The following is a 25,690-nucleotide window of genomic DNA, read 5'->3' on the forward strand; positions in this document are numbered from 1 at the left end:
AAAAACAATGGAACAAATGTCAGGGCCAACAAATCATAAACCACCCACGAAAAAGCAAGGGATTCACACACTTTACAAAATACAATATAATACAAATATACAAAATCACAAACGACAAGAGACATGAGTCAAAAATGGCTCATGACACATGAGACAGGCCAGCAAATTAAAAAAGTGACTTTGATCAAAATATCTGACATGTCTAAAATGTCTGATATCTCTCTATATATTACTCAAATTTTGATCCAGAACCTGCATTATTTGATCCTAATCCACAAATTGATACAGCACCAACCTATTTTGACATCACTCCCTCCTTGTGGAACTACAGAGGGGCAAGATTCCGTGTGCCACGCGCTGGCTTGCTGTTTAACTTTTTCCTGGAATCTGCGTTGGTGAATTAGCAAATAGCTAGCTGCCAGTGTTTGTTTTGGTTGTCTTGGTTGCCAATTAGCTAAAAGAAAGATGTCTGCCACGGATGACGATACTGAGTTGCGGGATCTTTTGATCCAAAACCTAGAAAACAGTGGGGTCTTGAACAAACTAAAGGCACGTAGCTACCAATATTGAAAAGTCGTATGTCGATGGACTCTTCAAAGACTGAGAATTTTGGTGTTGCAGCTTGTTATCGTTTCGAATAGCTAGCTAACGTTAGCTAGCTACTGTAACTAGCTGGCCCGCGGTAAAGTCACCGGCTGTCATCAAGAGATCTAGTGTCTTGAGATAGCTAGCTAGCTAAGTTAGCTAGCTAGCTAGCCACTGTACCTTCTAACATTGGATAACCAACAGCTAGCTAAATAGCTAACTATTTTACAATTAGTGCATATTTAGGTACTTAGCTAGTACTGTTACATAGCTAGCTAGGTAGTTCAGACCTGTTTGAGGCCCTCTTGCTTGGCCAACACCCTCTTTTGCTCTTATTTTCGTATTTTGTAGGCAGAAATGCGCGCTGCTGTCTTCCTGGCTATGGATGAACAGGATAAAGTGGAGGTAATAAGATAGCTGACTTGTGTGCATTTTCAATTAACGTTAATCCTGATAGTGTAACGTTACTTTAGGCCCACTTATTGCTTCTCTTAGTAATTACTTTTCATTTTTTGGGATGTCAGTGTAGTGTATGATTTACATCTGCATAACCTCTGCTACCACTCATTATCGTTCCCACAGAATAAAACTCCACTTGTCAATGAAAACCTGAAGAAATGTCTTAATACAAAGGATGGTAAGGGTTATCCACCGTGATTGTCTGAACAATAGTTTGCTAATCGCATAATAATCAACATACATTACAACGGCTCATTCTTTCCATGATGAGGCTGATCATGTCTTTCCCTTTTTACAGGACGCCTGGTGGCCAGCCTCATCATAGACTTTCTGCAGGTCTTTCACCTGGACTTTACGCTTGCTGTCTTCCAGCCAGAGATAAACTCAGTGAGTGTTTTACTCCCAGTGGATGGGGCTGGCCTGGCATTTGGTCAAATCATTTGGAATTGTCAGTGCTACATTCACCATTATGGCATGCAATTTATTGCGTGTGTGTCTTATTCTCAGCTAAATGGCCTGGACAGCCGTGAGCAGGTCTCTTGTGAGCTGGGTATCACCGAGACTGATATGAACAGGAACACTCCTCTCCTGCTGGAGCTTGTCAAGAGGGGCAGACACAGGGAGAAGAACTCCATCTTCTCAGAGGTAAAGACAGACCACTGCACAGGGCGTGCCATTTTACATACATAGGTTTAGTCATTCACTACAGAGGGAAAGACACCACTGCACAGGGCTTGCCATTTTGCATACAGGTTTAGTCATTCACTATATACAGTTGAAGTCAGAAGTGTACATACAAATCAAATCAAATCAAATTTTATTGGTCACATGCGCCGAATACAACAGGTGCAGACATTACAGTGAAATGCTTACTTACAGCCCTTAACCAACAGTGCATTTATTTTAAACAAAAAAGTAAGAATAAAACAACAACAAAAAAGTGTTGAGGAAAAAAAGAGCAGAAGTAAAATAAAGTGACAGTAGGGAGGCTATATATACAGTAAAATAAAGTGACAGTAGGGAGGCTATATATACAGGGGGGTACCGTTGCAGAGTCAATGTGCGGGGGCACCGGCTAGTTGAGGTAGTTGAGGTAATATGTACACCTTAGCCAAATACATTTAAACTCAGTTTTTCACAATTCCTGACATTTAATCCTAGTAGAAATTCCCTGTATTAGGTCAGTTAGGATCACCACTTTATTTTAAGAATGTGGAATGTCAGAATAATAGTAGAGAATTATTTATTTCAGCTTTTATTTATTTCATCACATTCCCAGTGGGTCAGAAGTTTACATACACTCAATTTGTATTTGGTAGCATTGCCTTTAAATTGTTTAACTTGGGTCAAATGTTTCGGGTAGCCTTCCACAAGCTTCCCACAATAAGTTGGGTGAATTTTGGCCCATTCCTCCTGACAGAGCTGGTGTAACTGAGTCAGGTTTGTAGGCCTCCTTGCTTGCACACGCTTTTTCAGTTCTGCCCACAAATGTTCTATAGGATTGAGGTCAGGGCATTGTGATGGCCACTCCAATATCTTGACTTTGTTGTCCTTAAGCCATTTTGCCACAACTTTGGAAGAATGCTTGGGGTCATTTCCATTTGGAAGACCCATTTGCGACCAAGCTTTAACTTCCTGACTGATGTCTTGAGATGTTGCTTCAATATATCCACATAATGTTCCTTCCTCATGATGCCATCTATTTTGTGAAGTGCACCAGTCCCTCCTGCAGCAAAGCACCCCCACAGCATGATGCTGCCACCCCCGTGCTTCACGGTTGGGATGGTGTTCTTCGGCTTGCAAGCATTCCCCTTTTTCCTCCAAACATAACGATGGTCATTATGGCCAAACAGTTCTATTTTTGTTTCATCAGACCAGAGGACATTTCTCCAAACAGTACGATCTTTGTCCCCATGTGTAGTTGCAAACCGTAGTCTGGCTTTTTTATGGCGGTTTTGGACCAGTGGCTTCTTCCTTGCTGAGCGGCCTTTCAGGTTATGTCGATATAGGACTCGTTTTACTGTGGACATAGATACTTTTGTACCTGTTTCCTCCAGTATCTTCACAAGGTCCTTTGCTGTTGTTCTGGGATTGATTTGCACTTTTCGCACCAAAGTACGTTAATCTCTAGGAGACAGAACGCGTCTCCTTCCTGAGCGGTATGACAGCTGCGTGGTCCCATGGTGTTTATACTTGCGTACTATTGTTTGTACAGATGAACGTGGTACCTTCAGGCGTTTGGAAATTGCTCCCAAGGATGAACCAGACTTGTGGAGGTCTACAATTCTTTTTCTGAGGTCTTGGCTGATTTATTTAGATTTTCCCATGATGTCAAGCAAAGAGGCACTGAGTTTGAAGGAAGGCCTTGAAATACATCCACAGGAACACCTCCAATTGACACAAATTATGTCAATTAGCCTATCAGAAGCTTCTAAAGCCATGACATCATTTTCTGGAATTTTCCAAGCTTTTTAAAGGCACAGTCAACTTAGTGTATGTAAACTTCTGACCCACTGGAATTGTGATACAGTGAATTATAAGTGAAATAATCTCTCTGTAAACAATTGTTGGAAAAATTGTTTGTGTCATGCACAAAGTAGATGTCCTAACCTACTTGCCAAAACTATAGTTTGTTAACAAGAAATTTGTGGAGTGGTTGAAAAACGAGTTTTAATGACTCCAACCTAAGTGTATGTAAACTTCCGACTTCAACTGTGTATATATATAATAAATACTATGTTTTTATTTTACAATCCAAAACATACACATACAAATGACAACATACAAACATCCACAACATCACCCCTGCGCAGAAGCCTACCTGATTTGATTGTGCTCTTGAATGGCCTTCTGAATGGAGTGACCAACTTGTGATTATAATGGACTGCTTTCCCTGCTCTGCTGCTTTCCCTGCTCTGGCCTGCTGTTTTCTGATGTAAGGGGCACAAAGCCACAAACATCCCCAAGGTAGTAATTCTCATGATCTTCATTCGCCTTCCTTCTCACTCACTAGGGTACATTTACATCTACATAGAATATTATGAATGACTGTTTCAAAATCAGGTATTATACATAGCCTACAACATGACCACACTGAGATGTAATCCTTCATACAACAACATTTAAGTATTTTGTCAATGGACCTGAGCTGCCAGAAAATAAACTGTATTACTCATAGTTGTCATTTTGCCATGACTACCAAATTCGAATATTATCTGGGTCAAAAGAAGGCACCTTGCCATTAGTGTAAATGTACCCAGACGATTGAGAGAGAAAATGGTTTTCCTGTTGATCAGCGAGACTCTGACATAACAAGTTTGTCCTACTTTCTTACAGTCATGTTTCATGCTCTGCTCAAATCAGCAGAATGAGCTCGCGTAGCTATCCTATTCACCCATTCATACTGATAACTGTAGGCCTCAAAGGTGCACATGAAGAACTAGCGTATAACAAAATATTTTGATTTGAATATCATCAAGCTTACAATTTCATGTTTGTTTTTATCGCGTGTATTGATCCCAAGAGGATGCGACTTCAAATGTAGAGAGATTGCTTGGTCTGATATCAATGTTCTTCCTTTTTCTCTTTGTAGGAACTAACCCCCAGGCAAATAGCAGACGCCCGGAAGAAGTTTGACAGTTATGACAAGGTGATCATTTTAAGTACAAATATTTTGAAGCCATCTCTTAAAATGTAGATGTGCTCATTTTGGTCATCCTCATAAGTTCTCATTTACATTTAAGTCATTTAGCAGACGCTCTTATTCTCCATTGCTATTGATTGCCTTGTGGAGGTGTTTCAATGTCCAAGATTCTTCCAAGATCCTGCCTTTTACGGTGTTTCATTTTTCTGCTTCATAGGCCAGCACTGGTGGGATACGCAAAGAGGATTTGAAAGTTGTGTTTGGAGATGTTTTTCCCAACTTCAACAAGTATGTTTGGGCCATGTCATTCAAGCAAAATGACAAAACACTAAGGGCTGGTTCCCTGGACACCGGAAAGCCCACTCCTGAACTAAAAAGCATGCATTTCTATTGAAAGTGCTTTGTCATTCAGGAATAGACTTAATCTGTGTCTGGGAAACCTGCCCAGACTGCAGAGCTGATACGACAATGCTATTTGTGACGTGAATCAACAGCTCATCAAGTTTCCTTAACAAGTTGTTGTCTGTGTGTCCAATAACAGGAACATGCTGGAGAAGTTTGTCACTGATGAACATAGAGCTGGAGACAAAGCCTCCAGTAAATGTAAGTGTTCTGTAGACTGAAAGGAATTGACATTCTTAATTGTATTTTATTTAACCTTTATTTAACTAGGCAAGTCAGTTAATAACAAATTCTTATTTACAATGACGGCCTACCAAAAGGCCTCCTGTGGGGACGGGGGCTTGGATTAAAAATATAGGACAAAACACACATCACGACAAGAGACACCACAACACTACATAAAGAGAGACCTAAGATAACAACATAGCATGGCAGCAACACATGACAACACAACATGGTAGCAACACCACATGACAACAACATGGTAGCAACACAACATGGCAACAGCACAACATGGTGCAAACATTAATGGGCACAGACAACAGCACAAAGGCAAGAAGGTAGAGACAACAATACATCATGCGACGCAGCCACAACTGTCAGTAAGAGTGTCCATGATTGAGTCTTTGAATGAAGAGATGGAGATTTAAACTGTCCAGTTTGATTGTTTCTTGCAGCTCGTTCCACTCAGTAGCTGCAGCGAACTGAAATGTGTGGTTGCTATAGTTACAAGCATGGCAACACAAATCTGAGGAAAATGTCGTCATCTGCTCTAATGCTTTGTCTCATATCTCTGTCTCTGTAGCTATAGACTTCCAGGAGTTTCTGGGCTTGTACAAGCGCTTCTTCAGTCAGTGTCGAAGTGTGGTAAGACACCTTTACTCTTTTGAAGTTCCTTTTTAGATTGAATCATAGATTTCTTTCTGTGAAACAACACAATGTCAAATGTGTCCTTCCCTTCCAGGTCACCCATGACACCAGTGATATCATTTACAATCCCAGTCGATTTATTGAGGAGAAGATAAACACTTCACCGGCTAGTAAGGTACATTGGCTCTTCTCAAACTATGGTGCAGTGCATGTTTTAGTGCTCTATATAAAATGGCTGTTGTTTCTCATAGGATAACTATTTTCTTACTTTGTTCAAAGTTAATATTGCATTCCTTTTAATGCCTGTTTGTGTGAACTGTTATGTCAAAACAGCTTTCTTGTGAATCAATACATTTCTATGGAATTTGCCTTAAAATAACATAACAAGAGACCTAGTTTTGTAATTGCAGGATGTGAGCATTGGGTATAAATTACGTGGATATTTGAGAGAATGTTGATTGTTAAAACAAAGCCTCTGTTTTTACGCTTTCTTTCGAAAGGATGAAGAGGTCAGTAGACTAAACTGTATTTGATTCTCCCTAAATGTAGCCTCCTTTAGGGCCTACCCAGTATCCATCATGTTAGTGAGGCTGTGAGTGTGTGAGGAGGCTGATAGCTGTGTTCTCATGCACAGATCCCCAGGTTTAAAGGACATAAACACAGTGCACAGGCGGAGAAGGCTAACGCCAAGGTAAACCGCAAGGCGGGAACAGGGTTGTGCTCATTAGGCACCAAACGGAAGAGAGTGTACTGAAACAGAGGGACTAGCTGGACTAATAAGGAACACTCATTTTCGTTTGGTTTGCTGTAATGAACACAACCCAGGTGTAGAGTACCCACTGGGCACACACTGGTTGAATAAACGTTGTTTCCACGTCATTTCAATTAAATGACGTGGAACCAACGTGGAATAGACTTTAATTTGACATCTGTGCCCAGTGGGTAGGCTCATACCAATTCATCCAGGGGAAGTTCTCATTTCAAAGGCATGTCCGTACCATTTACTAATTGCTCACTTCACTGTCTTAATGGTTCATAGAGTAGGTGCGACTAACGTAGCTAAGCCATTAGCAAGGGCAGACCTCTAAAATGGCCTTTACCTTTACTTGTGCCGGATAGTTCTCAAAATATCTTTCCTATAGCTAATATTTCAGTGCCACTACTAACTCTCCCTGTCGCTTTAATCGTCTAACCATTTGCAACTAAATGCTAGCTAACCCACTCAAATACACAGAAGCAGCTTTAAACATGTGTTTTTGTTATTTTTATTGTCCTGTTCCTACATGTGCCACACAGGGCGTGGAGGTCAGTCACAGCCACAGTGACACCAGCCTGCGCTTTGGCTCTCTTCAGGGCAAAGGGCAGGGTCACGTGACGTCGATGCACAGCGAGGCGTCCGGGGACAATGACAATGGCCCCACGGTGAGCCTGAAGAAGGGGCTGGACCTGGAGGTGGAGGAGGACGCAGACGAGGACGACTCGTTCTTTGATGACCCTCTGCCTAAACAACAGAAAATATATGGCTGGTGAGGACAGGGGTTGATAAAAGAGTTGGAGAAGGCTCTCTCTATGACATACATATCTTTTAACTGTTGTTTGATCAATAGGACTGTAAAGTTCCCAAATGTAAGAGGACTCCCGTGGTGTTTACATATTTGCAGAAATCCATTCAGGTGTATTTTGTGGCTTTTGGCGATTGAGTTCTAATGATCTAAAGTCGCGCTGTTGCAACTGCCTGTAAACACACAGTCCAGTTCAAAGTGAATGATGGCAGGCCCGTGTGGCAAATGGCTTGTTTGTATAAAGGGATACTGTAGCTCTAATTGGCTATAGCCCACCGTTCTGTGTAGACTCTGGTCCTGGACAAGACAGATGTTTTTATTCGGTTTTATTTACTGCAGTGTCTATTAATTGCACAAACGCATTGCCGATTTCCCACTATATATTACTATAGAATTTTCACAAATGCCTTAGTATACACTACCGGTCAAACGTTTTAGAACACCTACTCATTCAACGGATTTTCTTTATTTTTACTATTTTCTACATTGTAGAGTAATAGTGAAGACATCAAAACTATGGAATAACACATATGGAATCATGTAGTAACCAAAAAAGTGTTAAACAGATCAAAATATATTTTATATTAGAGATTAGCCTCCCTTTTCCTTGATGATGGTTAAGTGTGCCTTGAATTCTAAGTAAATCACAGACAGTGTCACCAGTAAAGCACCTCCACACCATAACACCTCCTCCTCCATGCTTTACGGTGGGAAATACACATGCAGAGATCATCTGTTCACCCACACCACGTCTCACAAAGACACGGCGGTTGGAACCAAAAACTCTCCAATTTGGACTCCAGACCAAAGGACACATTTCCACCGGTCTAATGTCCATTGCTTGTGTTGCTTGGCCCAAGCAAGTCTCTTCTTATTATTGGTGTCCTTTAGTAGTGGTTTCTTTGCAGCAATTTGTCCATGAAGGCCTGATTCACACAGTCTCCTCTGAACAGTTGATGTTGAGATGTGGTCCTCTGTAGCTCAGCTGGTAGAGCACGGCACTTGTAACGCCAAGGTAGTGGGTTCGATCCCCGGGACCACCCATACACAAAAATGTATGCACGCATGACTGTAAGTCGCTTTGGATAAAAGCGTCTGCTAAATGGCATATTATTATTATTATGTGTCTGTTACCTGAACTCTGTGAAGCATTTATTTGGGCTGTAATTTCTGAGGCTGGTAACTCTAATGAACTTATCCTCTGCAGCAGAAGTAACTCTGGATCTTCCATTCCTGTGGCGGTACTCATGAGAGCCAGTTTCATCATAGTGCTTGATGGTTTTTGTGACTGCATCAAAGTTATTGAAAAGTTCCGTATTGACTGACCTTCATGTCTTAAAGTAATGATGGACTGTCGTTTCTCTTTGCTTATTTGAGCAGTTCTTGCCATAATATGGACTTGGTCTTTTACCAAATAGAGCTCTTTTAAATACCCTCCCTACCTTGTCACAACACAACTGATTGGCTCAAATGCATTAAGAAGGAAAGAAATTCCACAGATTAACTTTTTAAGAAGGCAGACCTGTTAATTGAAATGTATTCCAGGTGACTACCTCATGAAGCTGGTTGAGAGAATGCCAAGAGTATGCAAAGCTGTCATCAAGGCAAATGGTGGCTATTTGAACAATCTCAAATATAAAATATATTTTGATTTGTTTAACACTTTTTTTTGGTTACTAAACTCGGCAAAAAAAGAAACGTCCCTTTTTCAGGACCCTGTCTTTCAAAGATAATTAGTAAAAATCCAAATAACTTCACAGATCTTCATTGTAAAGGGTTTAAACTACTGCTCGCTATTGCGCAGTGACCTGTTGGCCTTCAAGAAGGCAGATGTTTCCATACGTTTTTGTAAACTGGTCCCAACCATTAAGCCAAAATGTGATTGGTTGATTCAGTTGAATAGCAGATGTCTTTATCTATCTTCTGATGGCCTAGCCAATGGCTGACTTAGCTAGCTAGATTTATCTCCCCAGAGACCAGCAAAGTCTTCAGTGTTAACCCTTTCCTTTCCAACAAAAACTGAAGGGCTAAGGATTTATAAAATAATAATTATTATTACAACGATAATTACATGATTTTCAATGATGTTCTGACTTAAAGTCGGAACATCATTGAAAATCATGTAATTATCGTTATTATAATAATCATTATTTTATAAATCCTTAGCCCTTCTCTGAAGGCGTATAAGGCCCATTGTTCCCCACTGTGTTTGGGTTAGTAATAATTTGTAGAGTGGCTCTATTTGCCCTCCGTATGCATTTTTTCACTATTCTGAATGTCTAAAGAATCCATATGTTTTTCTGAAATATTAACACAGAAATACTGTACATTTTCAACTCTTATGGTTGTGATTTGACAGTTACAATCATGGTCTTGAATTGGACTGGCATTCTTTTGGTCTTGGACCCCTTGTCCCCCTCCCGGTCTTGGTCTTGACTCTGACTCTATTTGCTCTGGTCTTGGTCTTGAATCGGTCTCATTTTAGGTGGTCTCGAACACAACACTGTGCTACAGCATACAATGACATTCTAGACTATTCTGTGCTTCCAACTTTGTAGCAACAGTTTGGGGAAGGCCCTTTCCTGTTTCAGCATGACAATGCCCCCGTGCACAAAGCAAGGTCCATACAGAAATGGTTTGTCGAGATCGGTGTGGCAGGATTGAACTGGCCTCCACAGAGCCCTGACCTCAACCCCATCAAACCCCTTAGGGATGAATTGGAACGCTGACTGTGAGCCAGGCCTAATCGCCCAACATCAGTGCCCGACCTCACTAATGCTGTTGTGGCTGAATGGAAGCAAGTCCCCACAGCAATGTTCTAACATCTAGCGGAAAGCCTTCCCAGAAGAGTGGAGGCTGTTATAGCACCAAAGGGGGGACCGACCCGATATTAATGCCCATAATTTTGGAATGAGATGTTCGAGCAGGTGTCCACATACTTTTGGTCATGTAGTGTACATTCTGTTCCCCTTTTCTCTCACAGTAACTTTCCATACACAAAATTCCTCTAATATAGTAGTAGAAGTAAATCTATTTCAAGATAGAACCCAACATGATGAAGTATTGTGTGAAGAGGAGTCGCCGCCCTGCTCACTATGTTCTCTCGCTCTCTGTCATGCTGCGTATGGAAGTAGTAGCCTTCCCCCGGCTAAGAGTCATTCAGGGGCCAGTCTCTCTGAAAAGAGAAACAGTCAGAAAGAGTAAGTATGTCCTCACTGTAAACTCAATGAGCTAGGCTAATTACAGTGATTCATAATAGTTTTGAAATACAGGGCTGTGTTATTTTAGGGCACACCATAACAAAACATTTTGCAATGGAAAACCAAAACACGGGTTTCTTATTGAACAATTCCACGTAGTTTGTTGGTGCCTAATGAACACGATCCTGTTCTATTTATAGCAGGTAATCGCAAATAGATATCCTTGTTAGCTTTAGTATTGTGTACTCATATTGAAAGTACAAAGGAGGTGTTTGTTAAGATGACTAAAGTGCCTTAGAAACATGGACCAGCGTGTGTGGGCGGGGTGGTGGGTAGTTTGGTTCCACATAGGAGCACTGTGCTGTCTGTCTCTGCTCTGCTGTCACGTGTCTTTGTTTTTCCCTTGGGGTTTCTCCTCCTCTGTCTGCCCAGCGTTGTTCTCTATCCCCTTCCCTTCTTCTTTTCTGTTTATCTGTGTGTGTCTCCTTCCCTCCGTCCCCAAGCAGCTTCGTCCGCTCTCTGAGGGAGGAGAGCCTCTCAGGGCGCTCCTTTAACCCAATGAGGAGGGGCACTAGCCTCAATGAGTGAGTGTGCATGATGCTGGTGTATCACTCCGCAATTAGCTAAGTCAGTTGCACTCATCTGAGTGATAAGCCATGACAAATCTGACCATTTGCTTGCTGCCTCGAAACCAACAATTAACGTTTGTAACGTTGGCAATGACCTATAAATAATAACCTATACTAATATGGTGTTCATGGTCTTGTACTTTAACACTTTCATTTTCTTTGCATGTGTGTGCGTGTTTTTTTTCCATGTGTGTGTTGTGTGAGTGTATTTCCTTCATTATGCTCCTGTGTTTGTCCTGTCTGTCTCTCCTCTCTCTGGGCTCAGCCTGTCTGCTCTGGGTAGTGACACAGAGGGTGATGGGGACGAGCTCTTTTCTGACTATGGTAATAAACTGAGCTGCTTGGAGCACAGGTGAGCTGCAGGCCTCTCTTTCACGGCAGGCATCTCATTGCTCTCTCTCTCTCTCTCTCTCTCTGTCTCTGTCTCTGTGTCTGTCTCTCTCTCTCTCTCTCTCTTATGTAGTGCCACACTCCTTCTTAGTATATCTTATATGACATGCCTGTCTCCTCTGCCTTAGTCAATGAATGTGAGTTGAATGTGTTTGGCCTCCAGACTGAGGACTTTTCTTGTTTATCCCCCAGGAGAGCAGCAGATTCGGACCCAGCCCCCCAGAGGAGTGCTGCAGGTGGGGGGTTCCACTCAGGAGAAGCCCATCACAGAGACCTCTCAGGCAGCAGAAACGGTGAGAGCAGTGGTGTGGGTGTGTGCTATGTTTAAAGGGTTAGAAGCACTAAATCACGCCGGTGTGATCGTGGGATTCAAGAGGTTTTAATTACATGAATAAATCAACCTTAATTCCAGTCATAGACTTCTACTGCTCCTGTAGCCCAAAACATTCTTTTTTAACATAGGCCTTATTTTCTGCACACACACTCATCACACAATGCAGTCTAAGCATGTTAGAACCACAGATGAAAGGGAGTTTGTTCAAAGTATCTTTGCTAAAACAACTACTGGGATGGGCTATACCAGCTGATCATCGCAAATGTAGTCTAGATAAACCAGCTAGTGAGCTAGGCTATGCTGTCAAAACAAGCTAACTAGTCTTTACTTGATTTTAAATGTGTTCTGCTACTGACAAAGTCGAACTGCAGTTGCCCCCTTCCCTGTCCCTGACTGTGAGACAACACATGCTAGCAACTCTAAAGTAACCTACTATTGGCAGTATTCATTTCAAACTCACCGGTGCCGGAAGGTAGCTTGTGCATGCAGGAAAAGTGCAGCAGCTCTCTGCCGCGCTCTCTGTGGAAGAAGGGCAGGGGAGGGGACTTTCTTCAAGATGATAAATTATCCACATTGATGGGCAATTTGTTTCTTTTAAAGTTACAAGAGAGAAAAGAGACAAAATTAAATACAACTTTTTTTCATAGGGCTGGATTTGAAATATGTTTTCTTCTTTACTTCTTGAATAATCTCTTGAATGCTTTTTTTTTAGGTACTTCTAACAAAGATAAAGGGTTCAAAGACTTGAAAATGATGAATGATAAAACCGGATCTTCCGCGCAGGGTATGATATTAACCCAATTCCATGTTTTTTATTTCTTTATTTTAGATTATACTGTTTTGAATATGGAGTTGGTCCCCCCTTTGCTGCTATAACAGCCTCCACTATTCTTGGAAGGCTTTCCACTAGATGTTGGAACATTGCTGTGGGGACTTGCTTCCATTCAGCTACAAGTGCATTAGTGAGGTCGGGCACTGAAGTTGGGCAATTAGGCCTGGTTCGCAGTTGGCGTTCCAATTCATCCCAAAGGTGTTCAATGGAGCCAGTCAAGTTCTTCCACACCGATCTCGACAAACCATTTCTGTATGGACCTCTCTTTGTGCACGGGGCATTGTCATACTAAAACAGGAAAGGGCCTTCCCCAAACTGTTGCCACAAAGTTGAAAGCACAGAATCGTCTAGAATATCATTGTACGCTGTAGCGTTATGTCCCTTCACTGGAACTAAGGGGCCTAGCCCGACCATGGAAAAACAGCCCCAGACCATTATTCCTCCTCAACCAAACTTGGGGCAGGTAGCATTGTCCTGGCAGAGAAAGTGTTTCCACTGCTCCAGAGTCCAATGGCGGCGAGCTTTACACCACTCCAGCCGACGCTTGGCATTGCATATGGTGATCTTAGGCTTGTGTGCAGCTGCTCAGCCATGGAAACCCATTTCATGAAGCTCCCGACGAACAGTTGTTGTGCTGACGTTGCTTCCAGAGGCAGTTTGGAACTTGTTAGTGAGTGTTACAACTGAGGAGATACGATTTTTACGCACTTCAGCACTCAGCGGTCCCGTTCTGTGAGCTTGTGTGGCCTAACACTTCGCGGCTGAACCGTTGTTTCTCCTAGACGTTTCCACTTCACAATAACAGCACTTACAGTTGACCAGGGTAGCTCTAGCAGGGCAGAAATTTGACGAGCTTACTTGTTGGAAAGGTGGAATCCTATGACGGTGCCATGTTGAAAGTCACTGAGCTCATTCTACTGCCAATGTTTGTCTATGGAGATTGCATGTCTGTGTGCTCAATTTTATACACCTGTCAGCAACGGGTGTGGCTGAAATAGCCAAATCCACTAATTTGAAAGTGTGTCCACATACTTTTGTGTATATATAGAGTATCATCCTGATATACCCCTCTTTGTTTTGCCAGATGACGACTATGACGATGACTTTAACAGGTAATGTAGGACATTGTCCTGTATCTTCCCTAGATCTCACTAGCTATTTTTAGATGCTGCTCGGTGCTCATTCAGTTTCATGCCCTATCTGTGACTTGAGAGATATCAATCTAAAGGGTTTCCCTTCTCTGTGTGTTTCTTGTTTACCACCACCAGCCATCGATCAGATATCTCCAAGAGCGAGGTGAGCATCGGAGAAGAGATCGAGGAGGTTTCCATCGAGGGACCCGACAACAGCGATAAGGTGTGTGGGAAGGGAAGGGAAAGGGGATACCTAGTCAGTTGTACAGCTGAATGCATTAAACCAAAATGTGTCTTCCGCATTTAAGCCAACCCCTCTGAATCAGAGAGGTGCGTGGGGCTGCCTTAATCGACGTCCACGTCATCGGTGCCTGTGTGTCATAGTCATAGGAACGGCAACAGGCAGTCAACCCTACATATGTGTAAAGTTACTCAGCAGTGGGCCCTTCTTGTAGTTACTACAGTTTTAGGTTGAGTTTGACATAAAGGCACTATGTACAGGAAAGGGAAGCTGGTTGTTGACTTCCACTTGCAAATGTCAGAGTATATCAATCAATTGGTGAAAAGATTCCAGTATAGGGTGGGGATAGGAATAAAAATTTAATCGACAGTTGATATTCTCTTTTGAGTACATTCAATTAGCTACATTTTACATTTTTTTTAAATTTTTACGTTTTAGTCATTTAGCAGACGCTCTTATCCAGAGCGACTTACAGTTAGTGAGTGCATACATTTTTCATACTGGCCCCCCGTGGGAATCGAACCCACAACCCTGGCGTTGCAAGCGCCATGCTCTACCAACTGAGCTACAGGAGATACTGACATGTTCCCTATAATCATGCCGTACAGAAATAGGTCTAATAAATATGAATTTTAAGTAAGTAGTTGTCTTTGGTGGTATTTCAACATTACCATATCACACACACTCTCACCCTTTCTTTTCTTTCCCCCTCTTCCCCCTCCATCTACCCCCCCCCCCATCAGTTTGATGAGATCACTCAGGACCTCAGCGTATCTCAGCTCAGCCAGAGTCAAGGAGCTGACTACATGGAAGAGGTGGCATGACAAGCCATCAGCCTTACACCACAAAGGCCATTTCTTCTACGTTAACTATTATTTATGTTGTGTGTGCACATAATTTGTGTTCATGGACCTAATAAAAGGACCACTGTTACCAAGATTGTTCTTGAGCATGGTTTTTATTGTGATCCTTTTTTTAACTTTGTTTAGTATACAGATGACTAAAGGTTCTCAGGGGTGACATGTTGAGACATCAAATACTTTTTATGTCAATCTGAAACCACAATGTGGGAGCTTACTGTAGTTTGTGCTGTGTCTAGATTTCATCCTACTGGCACACCACCGCAAAATGGTTCCATACTTACTACATTTAGTGAAAGGTCATGTAAAAAATTATTTTGGTTTGTTCAAACTTTTCATACCTGTTTGTATAACTTTTAATTTTATGCATAGGATGTAGACAACCATAATTAATCATAGTAGATAATGACAACTATGGTATGTAGGTACATTAAATGGCTAAATATCTTTTTTTTTTACCTTTAAAACAATATCCCCCACATAAAGAAAGTCTGTGTACAACAATACTACTGCAATATACCTCAGGTTTGAGCAAGTCATTAGATTTTTTTTATTTAAATTCCAATGTACCCAACATTCAAAATAGTTGAATGATTGGAAGTGAGTAAAACAGTCAATATGTTTCAAAAGTTTATTAGGTACACCCATCTAGTACTGGGTGGGACCCACTTTTGCCTCCAGAACAGTCTGAATTCTTCGGGGCATGGAAACATTGCTCAATTGGTATCAAGGGACCTAATGTGTGCCAGGAAAACATTCCTCACACCATTACACCACCCCCACCAGCCATTGACACCAGGCAGGATGGGGCCATGGACTGATGCTGCTTATGCCAAATCCTGACTGCCATCAGCATGATGCAACATGAACCAGGATTCGTTGGACCAGGCAATGTTTTTCCACTCCTCAATTGTCGAGTGTTGGTGACCACGTGCCCACTGGAGCCACTTCTAATTGTTTTTAGCTCATAGGAGTGGAACCCGGTGTGGTCATCTGCTGCAATAGCCCATCTGTGGACAAGGACCAACGAGCTGTGCGTTCCGAGATGTCGTTCTGTATACCACTGTTGTACTGCCCGACTGTTTGTGGCCCGACTGTTAGCTTGCACGATTCTTGCCATTCTCCTTCGACCTCGCATCAATGATCTGTTTTCGCCCACAGGACTGCCGCTGACTGGATGTTTTTTGTTTGTCGCACCATCCTCGGTAAACCCTAGACACTGTTGTGTGAATAGCTCAGGAGGTCGGCCATTTCTGAGATACTGGAACTGACTTGCCTGGCACCGACGATCATACCCCGCTCACACTCTAATGTTCAATCGAACGTTAACTGAATGCCTCGATGCCTGTCTGCCTGCTTTATATAGAAAGCCATGGCCATGTGACACTGTCTGTAGGAGTGAACCATTTTTGTGAACTGGCCACTGAGTGTATAGTGAGCATATTTCTTGAGTTGCCCTGCTTTATCTTGTGGTTATGTAGGTGTGTCAGGCTGCCAACTGAGGTTTTGATTTGAGAACTTCACTTCACAGTGCATGCAGTAACGCTGCTTGGCCACACACATGTACGCTGACAGTCTAGGTTGATCAAACTGACAAAAACGTTACTTCTTCCTTGTTGATCAGACATACTGTTATCTCTGAATGAGATATTCTGAGGATCACAGCTTCACTTCTTCAAACTTGGCTAAGAGAAGTCCAAAGAGCCTTTTGGAACTTGATTACTCAGTTATTCTGGTAAATCCTCTCTCACACAACACATGGAATTATATGTGACCTAGGCAATCTTAGCATGTTTTTAAAAATATATATATAATTTACTTGTATTGTTATATTGTAAGAGGAAAAACTGCTGGGTTAAATATGTTCAATATGCATTTAAATGTTTATTTGGAAACAGATGATACTGTATGTAAAAAGATCTTACTGTGGATTACATTGTATCTATTGTAATCAAATTTGTTGATTTCTAAATCATGTCCTACCTGAAATTGACACAGCTGCACCATTTTGGAATCATTTAAATTCTACTGTTGCCGGTCTTGTCTGACATTGTATTGTCTGCATTGATGCACTTTGGACCATTTTATTACCATTCATTCTTTTCACATACACTTTTTATTAAAACAGTTGTGTACAATAGGTTCATTCTACTTGAGACTGCTTTAATTGTTTGTTTAGGTTTATTATGCAGTCTGAACTCACTTTACCTTTAAAATATATCTCAGGATCTTGCTGGAATGTTGCATGAACTCTGCACCTAGGGAAGCTAGGGAAATGGCTACTCTATGCAAAGAATAAGCAATGTCTCACAAAACATATTGGACAACATAACCTATGCAAAAGCCTTTGACTAAGCTGTCTGGTCCAGATTGATCCTTCATCAGGGACCCACATGCACAGCCCAGATAGAACAGAAATTGTTGTAATTAGCCCACCATCACAAATAGTTCAGAAAATAAATAAAAAAATTATATTTTATATTTAGATGACCTCAAAGAGAGATGTATAGACCTAGGTTATTATAGTAAACTAAAACAAAACTAAGCATGAAGAAACAATTTAGTAAACTGAAATCAAATAACAAATCCGTTTGAAAAACAACAACTACACTGAAACTATCTTTGACTCCAAAACAAAATTAAATAAAAAATCGAATGGGGGTTTTCAATACATTTCATAGTTTTGATGTCTTCACTATTATTCTACAATGTAGAAAATAGTACAAATTAAGAAAAATCCTGGAATGAGTAGGTGTGTCCAAACTTTTGACTGGTACTGTATATAAAACACCAATGGCTCCTAGCATCCAAGGCATGATTTCTGTCATTAACACTTAAACTAAAACTGAAATTAAATCATATAAAAACAAAATATACATATTTTGATACAACTAAAACTAAATAAAAACTAGCAAATCAGGTCTGAAAACTAACAGAAACTAAACTGAATTTCTAATTAAAATTGAAAAACTATGTAATGACCAACTTACAAAGAATTACCTAATTCTAACGCCCGCATTAACCCTTAGTCGCAATACTGGGATAAAGTGCTGTGTGTCATTGTACACTACATTTAAACCACAGTTGTTCAATTGAGATACTTAACTACACTCTCATGCATTTACAGAGGGAATTGGGTCACTCATGCAGTATTGGGGTTATGACCTGGTTTCTCTGCAAGTTTCCAATCTCTGCATCACACCACACAACATTGCTAACCCCAATCATCCCCAGATTACTTAATAGTCACACTTTTGGAAGGATGTTAATTAACTACCATCAGATCTTTGCAAAAATCCAAAGGCTTTGTAGTTTATGTATATAGATTTTAGTATGTCATGAGAGTAATGCATTTTTGAGTTTGAGTACGTACAGTACTGTATGTTGAAAATAAATGATACATTCTGTCAAATTCCATGTGTGGTAAATGTAAGGCCTGTTCTTCTCTGAGTACACTCTCTCTCTCTTTGTCAATAGGAGAAAATGGATGATACAGATTATATGGAATCAACAAATGGCATTACAGAGGACTATGGTGTGATTGATTATGTGGAGCCATGTCAAATGACAAAAAACAAAAGTGTGGAGAGAGTGGTGCGACTCTACATCCACTCTGTCATCTGCATCCTGGGCTTACTGGGAAACATCCTGGTGATCGTCACCTACGCCTTCTACAAGAAGGCCAAGTCCATGACGGACGTCTACCTTCTGAACGTGGCCATAGCCGACATGCTGTTTGTGGCGGCTCTGCCCCTGATAATCTACAACGAGCAGAGTGGCTGGGCCATGGGGACGGTGGCCTGTAAGATTCTCAGAGGGGCCTACGCCATCAACCTGTACAGTGGCATGCTGCTTTTAGCCTGTATTAGCACCGACCGCTACATTGCTATTGTCCATGCCCGCCGCTCCATCAGGCTCCGCTCCAGCACTCTCCTCTACAGCCGCATCATCTGTGCTACAGTCTGGAGCCTGGCCCTGCTCCTCTCCATCCCCACCTTTGTCTACTACGAGCGTTACGTTCCTGCACACAGCTTCTACAGTGGAAGTGAGTATGGATTCTATGATTACAGCAATGCTACGACACCTGTTGGTCTGAAGAACACTATATCCTCAGAGTCAGAGGAGGACTCTGTGGTCTGCAACTTCAGGTTCCCGGACAAAGCCACGGCCCGCCAGATGAAGGTCCTGGTCCCCAGCACCCAGATGGCGGTGGGCTTCTTCTTGCCTCTGTTGGTTATGGGCTTCTGCTACGCCAGCGTCATTGTCACCCTGCTGCGCGTCAAGAACTTCCAGAGACATAAGGCGATGCGCGTGGTGCTGGCCGTTGTGGTGGTGTTCATCGCCTGTCATCTGCCCTATAACGCCGCCCTGCTCTACGACACGGTCCACATGTTCAAGCTCCAGCCGTGCAGGGAGGTGGACACCACCCAAGTGGTCAAGACGGTGACGGAGACGGTGGCCTACCTGCACTGCTGCCTTAACCCGGTGCTGTATGCCTTCATTGGGGTGAGGTTCAGGAACCACTTCAAGAAGATTGTGGAGGATGTGTGGTGCATGGGGAAAAGGGTCATGAACGCCCGACGCTTCTCCAGGGTCACGTCCGAGATCCACGTCTCCACCGCTCGTAGGTCTGTGGACGGATCCTCTACCGACAACGCATTCTCTTTCACCATATGAGGAGGAGACCCTTTGGTGGAGACTGCTGTTGCTTAGAACCCTAGCGTAGTCTGTGTTTCATTTACCAATGCCTAGTGAAATTCTACACACCCCTTGCACAGTCTTCACATTTTTCTGCCTTCAAATTAAATTAGATCTGCATTTTTCCTACTGATCTGCACAACCTATTCCACATTATCAAAGAGAAAGACAAATTATAGAACATAAAAAAAAAAAAAACACCCCAGAGGTAATACTTGGTGAAATCACATTTGTATTTGTATTTGTATTTATTATGGATCCCCATTAGACATTTCTCAAGTAAGAATTTTGTTAGGACTGTCTGGGAGTGGTTTTAGTGGGAAGGGGAAGACTGAAAACTAGCGGTGAATCCCAAACCACCCCTCGCCCCTACCAACTCGCTTGGAGGGCCCTCTGTGGTCATGTGTTGCTTACAAAACTCAGAGGATGACTTCCAGAGAGTGGTGAGGAGAGCAATAAACCCATCAACTTCGGGACACACTCGTGACTTGAATGATGCAATTCATGTTCCACGTTTAAATAATAAAACAAGCATGAACTTCAAATGAACAAATCCCCCCTGTCGTTTTACAAAATATAAACCTCAGTAACAGTTAAACAATTTGGGAATCATTTCATCTGTTATATGTGTTAAGTCTCGAAATCATACATAAACAAATGCACATGGCATATAATTAGTCACACCTCTCCATTATTTTGTATTACATTGCACAAACTCCAAACATATCGAGGTGCGTGTCGGGATAGCACTTTTCTCTGAAGCCTACAGCCTTGCTGGCTTGGCCAAAGTGGCCATCAGAGGGTTTAATTAGCCCCTACACCCTCGATAATTTAAACTCCCTCAGTTTGGGACACTTGTGCATATGGCAGAGGCATGCGTGAACACGCAAATGGAGGGGCGAGGGGAAGGGAGTAATTTGGGATTCAGCCTAGCTGTTATTGGCAGAGAGGTTTGGAACTCTCTTTCTTATTGGTCTATTAACTCATTTACCACCTGGTGATGTCACCAGGCAGGCCAAAACTCCATCCCACCAAAACAGGCTGAAAATTCAGCTCTTACCATTATCATAATAATATTCACAATTTCACAGTATTATTCCAAGCACATAGAGTGGAAATCTATACAGTATAAAACACAGGAAAATCTCATGTAAAAACAATGTATACAGTATATGTTGCCTAAGGGAAAAAAGTATTTGATCCCCTGATGATTTTGTACATTTGCTCACTGACAAAGAAATGATCAGTCTATAATTTTAATGGTAGGTTTATTTGAACAGTGAGAGACAGAATAACAACAAAAAAATCCAGAAAAACGCATGTCAAAAATGTTATAAATTGATTTGCATTTGAATGAGGGAAATAAGTATTTGACCCCCTCTCAATCAGAAAGATTTCTGGCTCCCAGGTGTCTTTTATACAGGTAACGAGCTGAGATTAGGAGCACACTCTTAAAGGGAGTGCTCCTAATCTCAGCTTGTTACCTGTATAAAAGACACCTGTCCACAGAAGCAATCAATCAATCAGATTCCAAACTCTCCACCATGGCCAAGACCAAAGAGCTCTCCAAGGATGTCAGGGACAAGATTGTAGACCTACACAAGACTGGAATGGGCTACAAGACCATTGCCAAGCAGCTTGGTGAGAAGGTGACAACAGTTTATTATAGCGATTATTCGCAAATGGAAGAAACACAAAATAACTGTCAATCTCCCTCTGCATGTGGCTCCATGCAAGATCTCACCTCGTGGAGTTGCAATGATCATGAGAACGGTGAGGAATCAGCCCAGAACTACACGGGAGGATCTTGTCAATGATCTCAAGGCAGCTGGGACCATAGTCACCAAGAAACCAATTGGTAACACACTACGCCGTGAAGGACTGAAATCCTGCAGTGCCCGCAAGGTCCCCCTGCTCAAGAAAGGACATATACAGGGCCGTCTGAAGTTTGCCAATGAACATCTGAATGATTCAGAGGAGAACTGGGTGAAAGTGTTCTGGTCAGATGAGACCAAAATCGAGCTCTTTGGCATCAACTCAACTCGCCGTGTTTGGAGTTGGAGGAATGCTGCCTATGACTCCAAGAACACCATCCCCACCGTCAAACATGGAGGTGGAAACATTATGCTTTGGGGGTGTTTTTCTGCTAAGGGGACAGGACAACTTCACAGCATCAAAGGGACGATGGACAGGGCCATTTACCGTCAAATCTTGGGTGAGAACCTCCTTCCCTCAGCCAGGGCATTGAAAATGGGTCGTGGATGGGTATTCCAGCATGACAATGACCCAAAACACACGGCCAAGGCAACAAAGGAGTGGCTCAAGAAGAAGCACATTAAGGTCCTGGAGTGGCCTAGCCAGTATCCAGACCTTAATCCCATAGAAAATCTGTGGAGGGAGCTGAAGGTTTGAGTTGCCAAACGTCAGCCTTGAAACCTTAATGACTTGGAGAAGATCTGCAAAGAGGAGTGGAACAAAATCCCTCCTGAGATGTGTGCAAACCTGGTGGCCAACTACAAGAAACGTCTGACCTCTGTGATTGCCAACAAGGGTTTTGCCACCAAGTACTAAGTCATGTTTTGCAGAGGGGTCAAATACTTATTTTCCTCATTAAAATGCGAATCAATTTATAACATTTTTGACATGCATTTTTTCTGGATGATTTTGTTGTTATTCTGTCTCTCATTGTTCAAATAAACCTACCATAAAAATTATAGACTGATCATGTCTTTGTTAGTGGGCACACGTACAAAATCAGCAGGGGATCAAATACTTTTTTCCCTCACTGTATGGATGCAAGGACAGACAATCAATTATATCAAAATTATAGTTTAAACCATGTTTTGAGGCTATACAGTGTTTTTTTTACAATTACGTTGTTTATAAACAATGTTGCCGTAAAACAAGCTTACATTTTGGGCTCTGATGGGGAACGATAGTTGAACTAAGCTCATGAGGCATTTATAAGTTACTGTAAATTCTTCAAGAATCAATGGGTGTATATAATGTATTAATTTAGTCCAAAAATGTAGGAATTGCAGATTACCCCTTTAAAGTATGTACTGGCATAACGATCAGGACAATACATTCAAATCTGTGTTTCAGACATGACAAACTGCTTACAATTACAGTGTAGATGCAGTGCATTCGTGAAGTATTCAGACCCCTTCCCTTTAGCACATTTTGTTACGTAACAGGCTGATTCTCAAATGTATGAAATTACATTTGTTCCTCATCAAACTACACACACCTGTCACGCCCTGGCTCTAGGGACTCTTGTATGTTGAGCCAGGGTGTTAGTTTCTTTGTGTAGTGTCTATGTTTCGTTTCCTATGTTCTGTTCTAGGTTATGTGTTTCTATGTTGGCCGGGTTGGTTCTCAATCAGAGGCAACGAGAATCAGCTGTTGCTTGTTGTCTCTGATTGGGAACCATACTTAGGCAGCCTTTTGTGCACTTGTGATTCGTGGGATCTTGATCCGTAAGGTTTGTGTTTAACCCTAGGACTTCACGTATCGTTTATTGTTTTGTTCATGTGTGTACACTAATAAAAGTATGTACGCTTATCACGCTGCGCCTTGGTCCGCTGTTTCTAACGATCGTGACAACACCCCATAATGACGAAGTGAAAACAGGTTTTTAGAAAATTTTGCAAATTCATAAAAAAATTAACATTTGAAATAACTTATTTACAGTATTCAGACCCTTTGATATGAGACTCAAAATTGAGCTCAGGTGCATCCTGTTTCCATTGATCATCCTTGAGATGTTTCTACAACTTGATTGGAATCCACCTGTGGTAAATTCAATTGATTGAACATGATTTGGAAAGGCACACACCCGTCTATATAAGGTCCCACAGTTGATAGTGCAAGTCAGACCAAAAACCAAGCCATGAGGTCAAAGGAATTGTCCATAGAGCTCCGAGATAGGATTGTGTTGAGGCAATATCTGGGGAAGGGTACCAAAAAATTTCTGCAGCATTGAAGGTCCCCAAGAACACAGAGGCCTCCATCATTCTTAAATGGAAGAAGTTTGGAACCACCAAGACTCTTCCTAGAGCTGGCCGCCCGGCCAAACTGGGAGGTGACCAAGAACCCAATGGTCACACTGACAGAGCTCCAGAGTTCCTCTGTGGAGATGGGAGAACCTTCCAGAAGGACAATTATCTCTGCAGCACTCCACCAATCAGGCCTTTATGGTAGAGTGGCAGACGGAAGCCATTCCTCAGTAAAAGGCACGACAGCTCGCTTGAAGTTTGTCAAAAGGCACCTAAAGGACTCTCAGACCAAGAGAAACAAGATTCTCTGGTCTGATGAAACCAAATCGGAACTCTTTGGCCTGAATACCAAGTGTCACATCTGGATGAAACCTGTCACCATGTTTTTCAGGGGCAGGGACTGGGAGTCTAGTCAGGATTGAGGGAAAGATGAACGGGGCAAAGTACAGAGAGATCCTTGATGAAAACCTGCTCCAGAGCACTCAGGACCTCAGACTGGGGTGAAGGTTCACCTTCCAACAGGACAACGAGCCTAAGCACACAGCCAAGACAACGCAGGAGTGGCTTTGGGACAATACTCTTAATGTCCTTGAGTGGCCCAGCCAGAGCCCGGACTTGAACCCGATCAAACATCTCTGGAGCGACCTGAAAATAGCTGTGCAGCAACGCTCCCCATCCAACCTGACAGAGCTTGAGAGGATCTGCAGAGAAGAATGGGTGTGTTTTCTCTAGATTGATGAGGGGGGGAAACAATTTAATCAATTTCAGAAAAATGCTGTAATGTAAAAAAAATATTGTGTCTCCTGCCGCTAGTCACCCCACCACCCAAGCCACAAGGGTGTGATAATAAGTGTTGGGCAAAAAACCTCACCCTCTATTCCCATGGCAATAACTAGTGTCAGTTCAGCTTCCAAGACCAATTTAGTGTAATGATACCCCCAAGGCAGTACCACATAGATCTACTTGGGGCCTCTTTAATTGAATACACTTCTTTTAATACTTGACAGGCAGAGACTTTGAGAGCAGAATCCCACATCAATCTATGAATACAGAGTCTATAAGGAGCCAAGTATGTCAATAGGACAAAGAAGTGTGACTCCTACAATTCTGCTAGCCTGGTTAAACCAAACTGAATGCTGTTACTAATGCAGCGTTCAGTCTGGTTTTACCAGTAGGACAAGAGAAAATACAGCCACTACCATCCAACTTCCCATTAGCAACCAATCCGGATCCAATTAAATCAGTAACTATTTATGTTGTGTTAAGTTTACAAAAACAGACCAATGTTTGCCAGAAATCATTAAGAATTGAAATACCAGCACAACTGAAGAGCTGTAGATAATAATAGCAAGATAAGTGCTTTGGCCTATATTGCTTTTCAATGTAGGTTACACACTTAACACATTAACATTCTGCTGCAGTACAGTATTTGCCTGCATGAACCCTACATCCTTAAATGAGATAGTAAATACGGCACACTGAAATGAAGCACATGCACACCATACATCAATACATTGAGAATGTAATGTAAACCAGTGTAGTATTGAATGCGGTTGGTTTGGAGTTGAAAGGCTGTCATACAGCACATACTTTATGTACGATTCCCTTGTATGCTGGTGTTGAAAACAATTGAAGCTGTCAAACCATAAACATGAAATAAACAGCCAGCGAGCAGGCGAGAGGTCCATAGAATAGTTTTATTACAGCAATTCAATCATACTGAAACACCCAACACCATCACTCACAAGCTTACAAGCATTGCATTAGAATTATTAGCGTTTTGCCATTCATTCAGCAATATGACTGCCTTGGTCCACACAAACTTAACTCACACAGCAAGCTCACTCATAAAGA

General features: G+C 42.0%; 2 protein-coding genes across 15 annotated transcripts; both read left to right on the plus strand.

Moving 5' to 3' along the window:
- Window positions 1–349: 349 nt before the first annotated feature.
- LOC121552362 (centrosomal protein 43) lies at window positions 350–15,217 on the plus strand. 14 transcript variants are annotated; one of them, XM_041865227.2, is made up of 22 exons: window positions 355–549; window positions 937–990; window positions 1,168–1,222; window positions 1,343–1,431; window positions 1,552–1,689; window positions 3,985–4,011; window positions 4,637–4,693; window positions 4,905–4,975; window positions 5,229–5,290; window positions 5,895–5,956; window positions 6,054–6,134; window positions 6,460–6,468; window positions 6,594–6,650; window positions 7,256–7,485; window positions 10,653–10,721; window positions 11,228–11,305; window positions 11,616–11,702; window positions 11,933–12,033; window positions 12,787–12,858; window positions 13,991–14,018; window positions 14,175–14,262; window positions 15,024–15,217. In XM_041865227.2, exons 1-22 carry the CDS (start codon window positions 466–468, stop codon window positions 15,102–15,104), a joined length of 1,680 nt encoding a protein of 559 aa, XP_041721161.1. In that variant the 5' UTR covers window positions 355–465; the 3' UTR covers window positions 15,105–15,217. The 14 variants fall into 14 exon arrangements, with proteins under 14 accessions (XP_041721169.1, XP_041721161.1, XP_041721162.1 ...); XM_041865228.2 differs by having other exon boundaries at window positions 10,656–10,721; XM_041865235.2 differs by lacking the exon at window positions 12,787–12,858 and having other exon boundaries at window positions 350–549.
- Window positions 15,218–18,616: 3,399 nt separating this feature from the next.
- LOC121552842 (C-C chemokine receptor type 6-like) lies at window positions 18,617–19,999 on the plus strand. Its single transcript, XM_041865909.1, has one exon. It carries the CDS (start codon window positions 18,624–18,626, stop codon window positions 19,815–19,817), a length of 1,194 nt encoding a protein of 397 aa, XP_041721843.1. The 5' UTR covers window positions 18,617–18,623; the 3' UTR covers window positions 19,818–19,999.
- Window positions 20,000–25,690: the final 5,691 nt, after the last annotated feature.

Source organism: Coregonus clupeaformis, chromosome 36, assembly GCF_020615455.1.
Source record: "Coregonus clupeaformis isolate EN_2021a chromosome 36, ASM2061545v1, whole genome shotgun sequence".
NCBI classification, from domain to species: domain Eukaryota; kingdom Metazoa; phylum Chordata; class Actinopteri; order Salmoniformes; family Salmonidae; genus Coregonus; species Coregonus clupeaformis.

Bases quoted from the DNA above. Each gene is read 5' to 3' on its own strand.
- LOC121552362 (XM_041865227.2), top strand. From the start codon at position 466: ATGTCTGCCACGGATGACGATACTGAGTTGCGGGATCTTTTGATCCAA. The intron at 1,223-1,342 runs GTAAGGGTTATC...CCCTTTTTACAG, and splicing joins ATGTCTTAATACAAAGGATG to GACGCCTGGTGGCCAGCCTC. The intron at 11,306-11,615 runs GTGAGTGTGCAT...CTCTGGGCTCAG, and splicing joins AGGGGCACTAGCCTCAATGA to CCTGTCTGCTCTGGGTAGTG.
- LOC121552842 (XM_041865909.1), top strand. From the start codon at position 18,624: ATGGATGATACAGATTATATGGAATCAACAAATGGCATTACAGAGGAC.